At 51.9% G+C, this 14,000-nt stretch overlaps 1 protein-coding gene and 1 long non-coding RNA gene across 5 annotated transcripts; one reads left to right on the top strand and one right to left on the bottom strand.

Annotated features, from left to right (window-relative positions):
* The first annotated feature begins 1,729 nt into the window (after window positions 1-1,729).
* PPY (pancreatic polypeptide) lies at window positions 1,730-11,552 on the top strand. 4 transcript variants are annotated; one of them, XM_036268698.1, is made up of 4 exons: window positions 1,730-1,889; window positions 10,814-11,004; window positions 11,188-11,259; window positions 11,407-11,552. In XM_036268698.1, the coding sequence occupies exons 1-4, from the start codon at window positions 1,833-1,835 to the stop codon at window positions 11,429-11,431; spliced, it is 345 nt and encodes a 114-aa protein (XP_036124591.1). In that variant the 5' UTR covers window positions 1,730-1,832; the 3' UTR covers window positions 11,432-11,552. The 4 variants fall into 4 exon arrangements, 2 of the variants coding, with proteins under 2 accessions (XP_036124591.1, XP_036124593.1); XM_036268700.1 differs by lacking the exon at window positions 1,730-1,889 and adding an exon at window positions 10,019-10,055; XR_004960337.1 differs by lacking the exons at window positions 10,814-11,004; window positions 11,188-11,259; window positions 11,407-11,552 and adding exons at window positions 4,762-4,853; window positions 4,989-5,235 and having other exon boundaries at window positions 1,777-1,889.
* On the bottom strand, window positions 7,369-13,269 carry LOC118634275. The gene is made up of 5 exons (XR_004960339.1): window positions 13,202-13,269; window positions 8,839-8,946; window positions 8,152-8,273; window positions 7,660-7,892; window positions 7,369-7,510 (listed from the first exon to the last, which is right to left on the bottom strand). It is a non-coding gene; the product is annotated as an uncharacterized LOC118634275 (long non-coding RNA).
* Window positions 13,270-14,000: the final 731 nt, after the last annotated feature.

Genomic DNA, 14,000 nt, shown 5'->3' with positions numbered 1-14,000 from the left:
ACCAGGAATGGAACTGAGTGCTGACACTCTAACCACTGAGCCAAACCGACCAGGGCTTAAATATCTTTTATGTAATAGCTAAGACTTTCTATCTTTTCATTCGTTTAAAGACTGATTATTTGCCCTTGCTCCCTGGAGCATTTTAGATAAATCCAACATTTGCAAGTGTCATCTCAGCATTTGCAAGTGTCTGGGTGAATTGATGATTTTCCTGGTTCTAGTAGCTACAGAATGCTAGCTTGTATCCTGGATATTTTAAAATATTATGTTAGAAGAATCTGGCTATTGTTTAAATTCTTCAGAGAATGTTGGCAATTTTGTTTTAGCAGGCAACTGACCCAGGTGGGATCAGGCTTCAGGACGTGATCATTCTGTGGGTTATAATTTCAATGTCAGAACTTTGGCAGTGCTCTTTTTTTTTTTTTAAATGTATTTATTTATTTATTTATTTTTATGGTACGTGCCCCTAGCAGGAACCAAACCCGGGACTCTCCAGTCCGCAGGCCGACGCTCAACCGCTGAGCCAAACTGGCCAGGGCGGCAGTGCTCTTTAGATCTGTTCCACCCAGTGGCCAGTCTGGGACCTGGGCAGTGATCTTCCCCCTAGTCCAGTTCTCAAAGCCTTAGATATACTGCTTAGGACCGGTCTACTTGAGTGCCGCTTGAGGGGTGAGCTCAGGAGTTCATTAACAACTTGATGAGGTTTCTTTTCCCTCTCTGTGATTTCGTTCGCTTTCTCATTCCATGGGGCTTCCCTTTTTTTTAATCCTCACCTGAGGACATTTTTTGATATTTTGTTCAGATAGAGTGGGAGGGAGAGAGAGAGAGAAAACATCAACGTGAAAGAGACACATCGAGTGGTTGCCACCCACACAACCCAACCAGGGCCGGGGACAAACTGCAACCGAGGTACATGCCCTTAGCGGGGACCGAACCCGGGTCTCACGAGACCGCAGGCCGATGCTCTAACCGCTGAGCCAAACCGGCTAGGGCTGGCTTCCCTTTTTTATTCTCCAGTAAGAAAACTGGGGCTTGAGTTACCCTGCTCTGCTGCACACTTCCTGTGACTGACCCTGTGGCTATGTGACAGGAGGAGAGAGAGAGAGAGAGACAGAGAGAGACAGAGAGAGAGAGAGGTGCAATGAGGTTCACTCCACCCTCTTGGGACCCTCTTTTCATCAGAGGGAAAGTTCCTCTCCTTCAGAGCTGCAGGTGTCGGTGGGCCCCGCAGTCACTGATGTTACTGTCACCACTGTGACTGCCATGGAATTGACGGGGGCCGGAGAACGAGAGGGTGCAGAAAAGAAAAACAGGATTCTCTTTACTCTCTGAGTGTGAGACCTGTTCCACTCCTCCAGCCAGAACTAGAGAGCTTTGGCTGGAGATCTCTCTTCACCCTGGTGCCCATTCTGGATTTGGGGCAGTCTTGTGTCCCAGGTGGGGAAACAGTCACTGTCAGCCAGCTCAGTGGAACTTAGAATTCTGACTTTCTTCCTCAATTTTCCTGCTGCTCTTTACTTTTCAGACTCCTCAGAGGGCTGTTCCATGCATTTCTGTCCAAATTTTATAGTTGCCTTCAGCAGGAGAGACAGAGTGGAGTGGGCTTACTCTATTTTATCTGGAACCTAACAGCTTTTAAAATTGGCACAGCCGTGTGGAGTAGGCACCATTGTTATCTATATTTGACAAAACAGGCACATGGAGGTTAAGTAATTTGTCTAAGCACACAGCTAGTAAGTGGCCAACCCAGTCCTCCTGGCCCCAGAGTCTGCTCTTAGCCACTAGTTCTGCAACCTCAGAGGGAGTGGGACACCAGCTCTTAGGGGTGAAGCATGGTGTCCAGCCTGTTGTGGGCAGGCCCTGACATCACCCACCCTCTCGCTTACGAGGTATGTAAAGGGAGAGTACATAGTGTTTAGGGGATTGCTTTGTTCCTTGATGAAGACCTAGACTGCAGTGGGAGGGGAATAAACTTTGTCTTTAAGAATGTGTACCTGCCCTGGCCGGTTCTCAGCGGTTGGAGCGTCGGCCTGAGGTCCAGAGAGACTCGGGTTCGGTTCCTGCTGGGGGCGCATGCCTCGGTTGCAGTTTGTCCCCGGCCCTGGTTGGTCTTGCGGGTGGCAGCCACTTGATGTGTCCCTTTTGCGTCGGTGTTTCTCTCCCTCTTCCTCTCTCTCCCTCCCACTCTGTCTGAACAAAAAATAGAAAAATGTCCTTGGGTGAGGATTTAAAAAAAAAAAGAATGTGTACCTGTGTCAATACACGTTTATATATATGATTATGTGTAAACTATGTGGCTACTGAAAGTGAGGATGTGAATTTGTTTATTCAGCAAGTATTGCTGGCCCCCCACCATGTGGTAGACACTTTTCTAGGTGCTGGGGATACATCAATGAAAAAAACAGACAAAACCTCTGCCTTCATGGAGCCTATATTCTTAGTTTGTTCCATCTGTAATAACAAATTACCATAAACTTGGTAACTTAAAAAGCAAAATTTATTTCTCACAGTCTGGAAATTGGGAGGCCCAAGATCAAGGCAGGTCGGGAGGCCCAAGATCAAGGCAGGTCGGGAGGCCCAAGATCAAGGCAGGTCGGGAGGCCCAAGATCAAGGCAGGTCGGGAGGCCCAAGATCAAGGCACTGGCAGATTCAATGTTTGGTGAGGGCCCGCTTCCTAGTTCTTAGAAGGCTCTCTTCTCCCTGTGCCCTCATGTGGTAGAAAAAGTGAGGAAGCTCTCTGGAGTCCCTTGTACAATGGCACTGATCCCATTCATAAGGGCTGCATCCTCATGACCTAACCATCTCCCAAAGGCCCCACCTCCTGATGTGATCACATTATGGGGTAAAATGTCAACATATGAATTTTGGAGGGACACAAACATTCAAGTTCATTGCAAATGAACAGACAATAAACATAATAAATAAGTTAATTATTTGTTAACTAAGTATGATTGAAGATGGTGAGTGCTATCTGGAAAAAAGTAGGATCGAAAGGGTGGCTGGGGGTGCAGGGGGGAGGGTCGGATGTATATGTGTCAGCGTGGAAAGCTGTCTGTGATGTATTGTTGAATGAAAAAAAGCAAGTTAAGCCGCAGTATATACAGTATATCCCATTTCATATTATGGGCAAAAATGTGTTCTACAAACAGTAAGGAGGGGATTGCGTTAATAATCAGTTATGGCTATGTGGTAAAACCTCCATAAAACTCCTTAAATGTTGGGGTTCAGAGAGCTTTCAAATTAGTGAACCCATCCACATGCCAGGAGGGTGATACACCCCAACTCCACAGGACAGAAGCTCTGGCACTCAGGACCCTTCTGGACCTTTCCCTATGTACCCTTTTATCTGGCTGTTCTTTTGTATCCTTTCTAATAAATTAATAAATATAAATAAAGCATGTTCCTGAGATCTTTGAGCTGTTCTTTCAAATGATCAAACCGGAGGAAGGGATTGTGGGACCCGCGTGCTCAGAGCCGGTTGGTCAGAGTGGTAAGGAGGTCCGGATCTGGCATCTGAGGTGGGCAGTGTTGCAGGACTGGCTCTTCAGCCGCGTGGTCTGCGCTAACTGTGGGTAGTTAGTGTCAGAACTGAATTAAATCGTTGGTGTCGGGAGAATCAGAGAATTGGTTGCTGGTTTTGGAAGTATGGGAGTAGATGATACCCTGATGGCGGGGACTATCTATGTATGCGAGGCTCCCTCCAAGCTAGGAACAGCCTTACAAAGCAATGGTCACAGGTCCCACAGGCTGGAGAAAACGTGTCTAGCCTCCCGCTCCCCAACTCCATGCATGGACAGGCTAGGGAAGATGGAATCTCATTCTTGGCCCAAGGGCCTGCCCAGGAGTTTAGATCAAAAGGCTTCCCTTCTTCAGGAGGCTAGAGCTGCTGTTGAGCAGCTGTGGGGTGAAGACTGGATTCAGGCTAGATATCGGGTCCAGGGAGCCCTTGAGTCTGAGCTTGGCAGTGCCACTTGCGAGGTAGAGACATTACCCACCGTTTGGGTGTAAGTTCAGCGATCTGATGGGGGAGGGGAGAGGAAGGGAGGAGGAAGGGCCATTCCTTGCCTGGCTCCCCCCTCCCCTCCCTTTCCAGGCAGGGATATAAACCCTGCTGCAGCCTGACCTGCAGCAGTCCAGCCCTTGGAAGTCCTTGCCTTCCCCTCCTGCTCATCTCTGCTTCCGGAGCTACACTGTGAGTGGCCTGGAGCCCAGGAATTGTCTGGTGCCAGAGAACCAGGATATTCTGTGGGGAAACTGAGGCTGGGATGCTAGAAACTGGGGCTGAGTGGCAAGCAGCTAGGTTGGAAGGGCCAGCAGAAGTGAGAAGGAGAGAGGCCCCCGAGGCCCCCTGCCAGTGTAGGCCCTTCCCCCATCCACCGTTCTGGGCAGCACAGGTGTGAGGAGGAGACAGGCAAGGCTCGTGCCTCCCTGACAGATGGGGAAACTGAGGCCAGAGACGGTGCAGTGCCTGAGAACAACAGCGAGCCCATGTGTCGAGGCTCGGGGTGACCCATGCTCCAATGCAACTTCTGCAGATAGCAAAGGTGCACAGGTCGTGGCCTGCGATGGTCACAGTGCTGTGGGCTTTGCTGTGTGCCTGGTGGCGCTGGCGGACGCCTATTCACCCACCCAAGCCCCTGGGTGAAGATGCTACTCCCAAGGGGCAGAGCCTCTGTTACTGTCTCTGGGGTTCCCACCCGCCGCCCAACTTCACCAGGGGTGTGGCATATCTGACCACGCCCATCTCTGACCCGGTCCAGGAGTCTGGGAACCGCAGCAGACTGGAAATGTTCTCTTGAAACCCGAAACCAGGAAGGATCTTACCCGCCCCGGCCTGCTTATTCGAGTGGTGGTAAAGGCGTCCCCGTGTCACTCGCCCTGCGGCCCCATGGAGCCCCACCTGCACTGCCATCTAGAACTTCCCCCATCTCACCTCCCCAGACCAGAGGCTGGGCTCCTTGCAGTTCCTCTCCTTTCGCTCCTACAGGTCAGGAGACATCTTCAGAGGTTGACACTCCAAGGCCCACTGGGAGAGATGCTATCTACATAGACCTCAATTGCATGTCTGCCCCACACCCTGGACCCTGGGTTCCTCCCCACTGCCCCCTGTGCAGGGAGGCTTCCGGGCGGGGTCCTCCTTCCGTGTCTCCGCCCCGTCCCTACCCCCCACCATGAGGCTGGAGGGCTGTGTGTGGTCCTTCCCTGATCCCTAATAAAGACCAAATTTCATGTACTCGGAACGTGCGCATTTGTATTTCCTTTCGCTTCTCCTCCTCCGTGGAGGTGGCATCCTGGTGGGAGTGGAGGGTGGTGGTGCCAGAGAGCCTGTGGAAGACTCCATGCCTCAGATGAAAGGCTCCCCAGAGCTGGGGTGGAGTGGGGCCTCCCTCTGCTCTGAGCTAAGAGAAGACATTCTGCCCAGCACCGGGGGTGGACAGGGCCCAGACAGGGCCACTGTGGAACTCTCCAGTCAGGTGGGAGGGGGGAAGGTTAAGAGTACTTGAAAAGGGATAGTGGGGGGGAGGAAGAGTCACCTAGAGGATGGAGAGGGTAGAAAACAGCATGCTAGGCAGCCTAGGAGAAGAGAGGGAGACAGGGCACCCCCTCAGATGGAGGCAATAGGGAGCACCAGCTAGGCATGAACCCCGAGGGAGGTTACCCTGAGGATATAGTAATACATAGTAATACCCCCCAGGGCTGTCGTGGCTGGGGGTGGCGATGGGAGCCAGGATAGGGCTGTGTAGGAAGAGTCATTGGGAGATGAGGTATGTGTGTGTGAGGGAGCCATTGCAAACACCCCGAATTCCCTCTGCAGGAGGAGCACTGGGAATGTGGAGGCCGCCCTTTCCCTCAGCAACCACTCCCCTTGCTGAATTCACACTCGGTGCATAGGTCACTAACTGTGCCTTCCTGGTGACAAGGCCATGGGGACACCCTCCTGTGCAGGGTACCTCTCCCTTCCTCTAAACTAGACTCTGAAGGCTGAAGGCACTGTGGGTGTGTAAAATGAAGTCTAAACATCATCACTCTCCACTCCTATGACTGAGGATCCCAGAGCCTGTTTGAGTGGGAGGATGTGTATTTGTGTCCATAGTTCCTTGTCTGTCGTTCTGTCTGGGAGGACTGTGGTCATTTTGAGACTAATTCAAGAGGCCCCTGGTATGTATTCTGCATAACCACAGACAATTTCTGCCCAGCTTGACATGTCTGGTTGACTCTCAGAGACACAGTTAAGCTCTCATTATGTAGAGGAGTGTTGAGCAAGTGGTTAATCCACTGCTGATCAGACTCAACCCACGTTGGAGCAGAGGGAGACTTAGATGTAATATTAATTAATGATGATGATGGCAATAGCTACCTTTTAAAAACAGCACTTATGTGCTAGACACTGAGCTATTTGTTTTAAATATGCACTATAGCCCTGGCTGGTTCGGCTCAGCGGTTAGAGCGTCGGCCCGTGGACCAAAAAAACCTGGGTTCGATTCTGGACCTCAGTTGCAGTTTGTCCCTGGCCCCAGTTGGGGTTGTACAGGTGGCAATCAATCGATGTGTCTCTCTCACATCGATGTTTGTCTCTCTCTCTTCCTCCCTCTGTCCCTCCCGCTCTATCTGGAGATAAATGTAAAAATATCCTCGGGTGAGGATTAAAAAAATAAAAATAAATAAATAAATATGCACTATATTGCTAGAATATTGATTTGGCTTCTTTTTTCTTTTTCTTTTTTAATCCTCACCCTAGGACATTTTTTTCCATTTTTTGTTCAGATAGAGTGGGAGGGAGAGAGAGAGAGAGAGAGAGAGAGAAACATCGACGTGAAAGGAACACATCAAGTGGCTGCCACCCGCACGACCAACCAGGGCCAGGGACAAATTGCAACTGAGGTACATGCCCTCAGCGGGAACTGAACCCGGGTCTCTCTGGATCGTAGGCCGACGCCTAACCGCTGAGCCAAACCAGCCAGGGCTGATTTGGCTTCTTAAAAAAATTTTTTTTTAATCCTCACCTAAGAATTTTTTTCCATTCATCTTCAGATAGAGTGGGAAGGAGAGAGAGAGAAATATTGATGAGAGAGAGACATTGATTGGTTGCCTCCCACACAATCCCGACCAGGGTCGGGGACTGAACCTCAACCAAGGTATGTACCCTTAACTGGAATTGAACCCTTGACTCTTTGGTCTGTGGGTTGACACTCTAACCACTGAGCCAAATCGACCAGGGCTTCTTTTTAAAATTTTTATGTATTTACTTATTTATTTTACTTTTTTCCATTACCATTTATCTCCCTATACCCTCTTCCATCCCCCACGCCCCTCCTTCCTGTGATTTGGTTTCTTAAATAGAGACAGAGTTAACAGTAGCTTAAACAAGACAGAAGTTTATTTCTCTCTTTCTCTCTTACATAAAATGTGAGTGGCATCTGGGTAGTCGGCAGCTCTGCTCCACAAGGACATCTGAGAGCCCAGGGTCCTCTCTGCCGGCCTCACTAGGTGGCTTCCCCGTGCCCTCATCTACATGAATGAAGATGGCACAGCATCACCCCTTCTGGTCTCCCAGCCACTGGGAAGGGAGGGAGGGGTAAAGGGTCGGGATGCCGGTTACGATGCTGCATAATAAGTTACCCTAACTTAGGATCTTAAAAAAAACATATTTTACTCACAATTTGGTAAGTCAGGATTGGGAAGGGCTTGACTAGCCAGTTGTCACTTGGAGTGTCTCACATAGTGACAGTCAGGTTGGCTGGGACTGCGGTCATCTGAAGGCTCCACTGGGCTGACATCTAAGAAGCTCACTCCCATGTCTGCTGGGTGCTGCTGGCTACTGGCTGGGAGTTCAGCCTCTCCAACACGTTCCAGGGGTAGCTGGACCTACATGGTCACTCTGGAGACGCTCCTGTGAGAGGGGATAAGGGGACCCCCATTCCCCTTACACTATACACTCGCCTTTACCCTGTAACCCCAGGGGTTTCTGGGGTGTTCCTTTCCTAGTCTCATCACAGCCCTCACTCCCTCCTTAACACTGCTCAGTGCCATCTGCCCTGTCCCGAAGGGCATGGGGTTGGGGGGGGGGAGAGGGACCACTGTCATTTTCATTTAGCCCACCTGCAGGTGCTTCTCTAAGCAGGGCTCTGTGACAAGTCCCGGGAACTTACAAAGATGAGTGAGTGAGAACCAACTGTTCTGGACATGGCCATACTGGTTAGGAAGCACATCCACTATCTTTTTCCTCCTCGATTGTCACAACATCCTGGAGAGGACCCAGAAGATGAATTTGCTGTTTGCAAAGGAGAAAAATGAAAGCTATAGGTTCAACTGACATTGTGAAGTACCTGTCATTTCTTAGGCAGTGACAAAGCTGTTTACAAAACTATAAATATCCTCAGCACTTGAGTCAATCCTCAGATCCACCATCTGTCTGTGGGGGCTGGGGCTGGACCAGGATAGCGGCCAGGACAGGTCCCACCGGGCTCTAGTCTTGTGGGAGCTCAGACCCTTCCAACTACGGCTGGAGCCTAGCGCCCCCTGGTGGCATGCTGCAGCCTCTGCCGGCCTCACTAGAGGCGCACAGGGGACCCACCACTAATTCACCTCCCTTGATTTGGGAAGTCAGAACAGAGGACCAGAGAAAGGCAGGAGCATGTGGAGACACAACCACCTCCATATTGCTTTGTGGAAAGTAAGTTGTTGGGTGAAGCATTGTTCTTGTTGCCAGAGTCCGAATTGAGAGGAATAAGCAGAACACCGATGTTTCCTATCTTGAGGAAAACTGAAGCTCAGATTTCTGTGGCATCGCCTCCAGTCCTTACCCCGCTGCCCCAAATTCCTCTCCTATTACTCACTTTTGGTGTCTTGATCTGGGACAGCAGAACTTCAGGGGTGAGAGGTCCTTTGCTCCCTTCTCAGGCTTCTGTGTGTCATTCAGGCAGAGCCTTGGCCTGTTCCTTGGCCTGGGGCGGGGAAAGGACAGAGCAGGGAAGACTTGGAGGCTCCTGGGTGGGGTTTGGAAATCTAGGCCAGAACTTGAGTCCTAGGTGGCTGTGTGATCTTGGACAAGTGTCTTCACCTTTGTGAGCCTCATGCTTCTTAGCCAAAAAGTGGGAAATTATAGCAAAACTTTGACAGCCCCATTTAGAAAAAAAAGAGATTCCAGATTTTGGAGTTAGACTTTATTTCAAATCTACTACCTGAATCTATTTGAATCTACTACCACTGACCAGTTATGTCAGACTTAATGACTCTGAGCCTTAGTTTCTGAATCTGTAAAGTGGGTTGTTGTAGGGACTCAGTGAGGTGACTGAGCTGGAGCACTCTGGAAAATTCAAGGCTTTACAAATGATGCTGGTTTTTAACCATTGCCCTGGAATAGGGGCTCTGAGGTGGCTACCAGAAATTGGTACCCTCATTTCTCTTGAACCCAGGCACATCAGTTCTAATTTTGCATCCTACACACCAGCCAGAGAGTGGGCTTCTCCTTGCCTGGGCCCCCCACTCCTTTTCACATTGCCAGCCTACCTGAGGAATCTCCTCCATTTCCACCTTGTTCTCATCACAGACTGGAAGGGGTCTCCATCCCTCATCCCTGCCTGGTCTTAGAGCCCCAGCCTCAATCTTCTGCCCTGAGGGAATTTGTGGGATGCTTTGGGTTACTCCTTGGGAGGGGCTGCTGTTCCAAGGCTTGAGACTAGAACCTTTCATTCATCCTGAGGTCCCAGAACCCAGTCCTCCTTGGACCAAACCTGCTCTTAGTGCCCAAAGGTAGACGGGGGCCCACAGGAGACGAAACGTAGTTCACTTTTACCTGTTACACTGCCAAGTCTGGCACTCATGACACTGCCCTGTCCCTCTTCTGTCCCTGTCCCCAGTGAGCTGGCAGGCGTTGTTGGTACCAGAGAGACAGTGGGGGGGGGGGGGAGGGCTGGGGAGTGAGAAAGGCTGACAGTAGGCGGGGACTCTGGGGGGCTGAGGACTATAAAGGGGCAGGGAGCAGGGAGCAGGGTTGCATCCAGCCTGAGGCCGGCATCTGCTTTGTCCAGAGCCCACTAGCTCAGGACTCAGGGTAAGTGGGCTCAGCCTGCCCCAAGGTCTGGGGGACCTTGGAGAACTTCCTGGGACTAGGGCCTGGGATAGGGGGAAGAGTTGATGCTTTGCAGGGCTGGGGGCCTCCGAAGGCCTGAGGTCCTGTGTGGGTCTAGTTCTACATCTGGACACATGTGTCACCCTGGAAGAGCAGAATGTGACTAGAAGATTGCACATATGTGTGGGGAGTGGTTGGTGGTGGCTGTGAACACAAATGTGTGAGGGACTTCAACCTTGTAAGTGACTGGGATCCATGTGTGTGATCATGACATTTGCATCTGCATGTCTATCCCTGGCAGGGGGTGGGGGAGCAGACCCACAGGCCATTGATTTCTGTCTTTTGGTTCACAAGTTCATGCTGTGTGCCCTGCCCTGTAGGTGAGGAGTGCCCTTACTTCCCACCAACCCCTTCCCTCCAACCCCTACCCCACATCTGCCTCCTCAGAGCCATCAGGCCCTGGACGTCATGTGTCCTGTCTCCTGCCCCATGTCCCCACCTTCTCTGCTATACTTTTCTACTTTGCTGAGGCCCAGGCTGAGCTCCAGCTGTTGCACTGTCCATGAGAAGAGCTGTCCATACTTTCTGAGGCAGTGTCTAGGAGGTGGGGTGATCAGGTCTGAGTGACTCTTTGCTCCACCCTCTTGTCTCCAGGCTTGGAGATGTAGGTGACGGGGTAAGGGGCTGGGTAGGTGGGCTCTGTTCTGCCTCCATCTCCCCTTCCACTCCTTGCGCTTCAGATGGCTGCCACACGCCACTGCCTCTCCCTGCTGTTCCTGTCCATGTTTGTGGCTTTGTTGCTGCAGCCACCTCTGGGTGCCTTGGGGGCCCCACTGGAGCCAGTGTACCCAGGGGACAATGCCACACCGGAGCAGATGGCCCAGTATGCAGCTGAGCTCCGCAGATACATCAACATGCTGACCAGGCCCAGGTGTGTAAAAGAGAAGAGAGAGGCCCCTGCCTCTTCCACATTCTCGGGAAAGCACAACCTCTCTACTGACCGGGCCTGGGCCCATGTGCCCCTGGCAGGATGGTACCCAAGGACAGGCAAGTGGCAGATGGGCTGGCACCTGAGCACAGTGCTTGCTTGCCTCAGCTGCCTCTCCCCTTCCAGATATGGGAAAAGAGACAAAGAAGACATGCTGAACTTCTTGGAGTGGGGATCCCCCAACAAAGCTGTCCCCAGGTAGGTTTTATTTCCTGCCTTACATGCCAGCTCCCTGGGGGTGAGTGGGGGTGGGTGGGGAGAGAACAGGGGCCCAGGGCTGGCCTGAGGTCTCCCGAGGGTATGAAGATTGCCCACTCACTGCCATGTTCTGCCCTGTCCTCAAAGGGAGCTCAGCCAGATGGACATGTAATGCCACCTCCTGCCTTCTCCAACTCCAAGGGCAGTGACCGCCCAGCTCTCCCCTCTACACCCTAGGCTTTGGTCAAAGCTTGCTTCCTACTTCCACAACGGCTAAATAAAGCAAATCAAAGACCGAGTCTCTGTGTATATATCTTTGTGGACCCCTGGTGGGGCAGGAATAGCCAAAGGCGCAGTATAGGAAAGGGGGAGGGGAGGGAAAAAGGAAAGGAGGGTGCTATGAATGATCCAGAACATCTATAGGTCATCAGAGCCATTTAGCTCATCCTCTCCACTTCACAGAGGGGCAAGTTGTGGCCCAAAGGGAGGTAGGGACTCCCCCAAGGTCACTTAGGGAGTCTTGAACTTGACTTTTTTTTTAAATTTTGTTTTTCCTTTATTGATTTTGGAGAGTGAGGAAGTGAGAGGGAGAGAGAGATAGAAACACTGATGAGAGAGAACATCGACTGGCCACCTCCTGCATGCCCCCTGGGGATCAGGCCCACAACCTGGGCATGTGTCCTGACCGGGAATCGAACTGGTGACCTCTTGGTGCATGGGTTGATGCTCAACCACTGAGCCACACTGGCCGGGCTTGAGCTTGACTCTTTCATTGACTCTCCTGATCATCAGCCCGATAACAGCCCTGTCCCTGGATGTACCCAATTCTTTCCTATTGTTTATTGTCCTTGGCATGGGGGCAGGGGTGACAGCCTAGAGGAATGACTGGTGCTAAGACAGTCACCAGCTGCATTGATGGCGTCAGATCTGCCCTCCTCTGGGCAGGTCACTGTAAATGTTCAGTTGGAGCTCGTTAGGGGGTACAAGGCTCAGCATAAGCATGGGCTGAGTAGGGGGACAGTGAAGAGGAGGGGTCTGGAGATGGTGTCATGTGCAGAAAAGGAGCCTACTGTGTGCCAGGGGTATTTAACCCTCCCAACAACCCTGTGAGGGCAATAACTTATCCTCACTCTACAGAGGAGTCTCGGAGAGGTACAGCAGTTTGTCCAAGGTCCTGCCACAGACAGAATTCTAATAGAGGGATCCAGCATCAGTGTTAGAGTCAGATGAACCTAGATTTGAATAGGAATCTGCCAATGTCTGTCTGTGTGCTTTTCCTGGGCTATGAGCACCTGTGGATAAGGGATAGTCATGGGGTTAGGGGTGGGAGGGAGAAGTGACAGAATCAGAACTTTTCTGGTTCCTGGAATGGCTTCTCCTGCCTCCCTCACATGCTCCACCTGCAGAGATGAGGGCTTGTGAGTTTGGTGGCTGAGGGGATCCACTTTCCTGAGCTCAACACCTCACACTGACCCCATGTCCTGGCTGTGTCTGGCATGCAAATGATCTGAAAGTAGAACCGGGTCCTAAAGGCAAAGGGCTTGAGAGGATGCAGCTACCAGGCAAACTCATGGCTCAGGCTGACTCTTAAGTCCAAGGAGATGTCTGAGTAGGGGGCTGGTTTCAGCAAATCCGAATTTGAGTCTGGATGACGGAGCCTGAAGTCTTGTCCCAGAATTTTCTCTGGCAGCTGAGGGGATGGGTTCTGAGTAGGGAGAGGTGTAGATACTTCTTAGGGTCAGGAATTAGGACCTTGCTCAGGACATACCTGTGTGTGAGTTGAATCTGCCCCTGCCCAGGCCTCTGTGATGGCCACCAGCTCCCAGAGGAGAGTGCCGCCCTCTCACCAGCTTCTCAGGGGCAGCCCTGGCTGGGCTCCTACCCCTTCCCCTGCTCTGTTCGCTGAGCAGAGAGGATCCAGGAGGCAAGGGTAGGGCCTTACCTATGCTTTGCACACTAAGGGGCAGGCAAAGGCACTGCTGCTGCTGTTCCTCCCTGCGCCAACCTGACGTCCTGGGCTATCATCGAAGCTGCCCTGCTCTGTGTAGAAAGTTGGGGTGGGGGTCTGGCTGAAGCCCCTCCTTTGGGGTTGCTGGAACCTGCTTCTCTCAGTCTGTTCTCCCTTTCGGTTAGAGTCCCAACCCTGGCAGTGGGGTATGTGTGTGAGGTGGATAGGTTGCAGGGAGAGGCAGCGAAGGTGCTGCAGCTGAGGTCTTTGCCTTAGCAGGAGCTCCAGGGTCCTCTCTTTCTTGAAGGGCAGGTAGGTCGGAGCCCACATTAGTCACGGAAGCAATAGACATTCTATTTCTCTTTATTCTTCTCACTGAGGGTGGGGTGGAAGGCATCAGGGCCCCTCTCACAAAAAAAAAAAAATATAAAGGATATCGGTGGGCAGGGAGACTGGAGCCAGGCGTCTGGTGGTGAAAGCCCGGCCTGGGGAAGACGCTGTGGCCTGGTGTCGCCCCCGCCCCCAGGGCTTCCTCTCGCTCCCCCCCAACTGCTCCCAGTTCCGAGGCCCCCGACTGGTGCCAGCTGTGCCCAGACTCTCCTACCTGGGGCCCTAGGAGGAGGTCGGTGGTCGCGATCGCGCGGCGGCCCGCGGTGGGGGGTTAGTGGAATTCCGCAGTGGGAATTCCGCGGGTTTCGATGGAAGAGGTTTCGTGGCGTTCGCTGGTGGGGCTTTTGTGCTGTTTTCGGTTTTCTTGGGGTTTTTAACGTCTTTCTTGGTATCCTTAGACCTC

The sequence above is a fragment of the Molossus molossus genome, unplaced genomic scaffold (assembly GCF_014108415.1).
Source record: "Molossus molossus isolate mMolMol1 unplaced genomic scaffold, mMolMol1.p scaffold_m16_p_19, whole genome shotgun sequence".
Classification (NCBI taxonomy): Eukaryota; Metazoa; Chordata; class Mammalia; order Chiroptera; family Molossidae; genus Molossus; species Molossus molossus.
The sequence above is the reverse complement of the archived record's forward strand: the minus strand, read 5'-3'. Positions and strand labels throughout refer to the sequence as shown.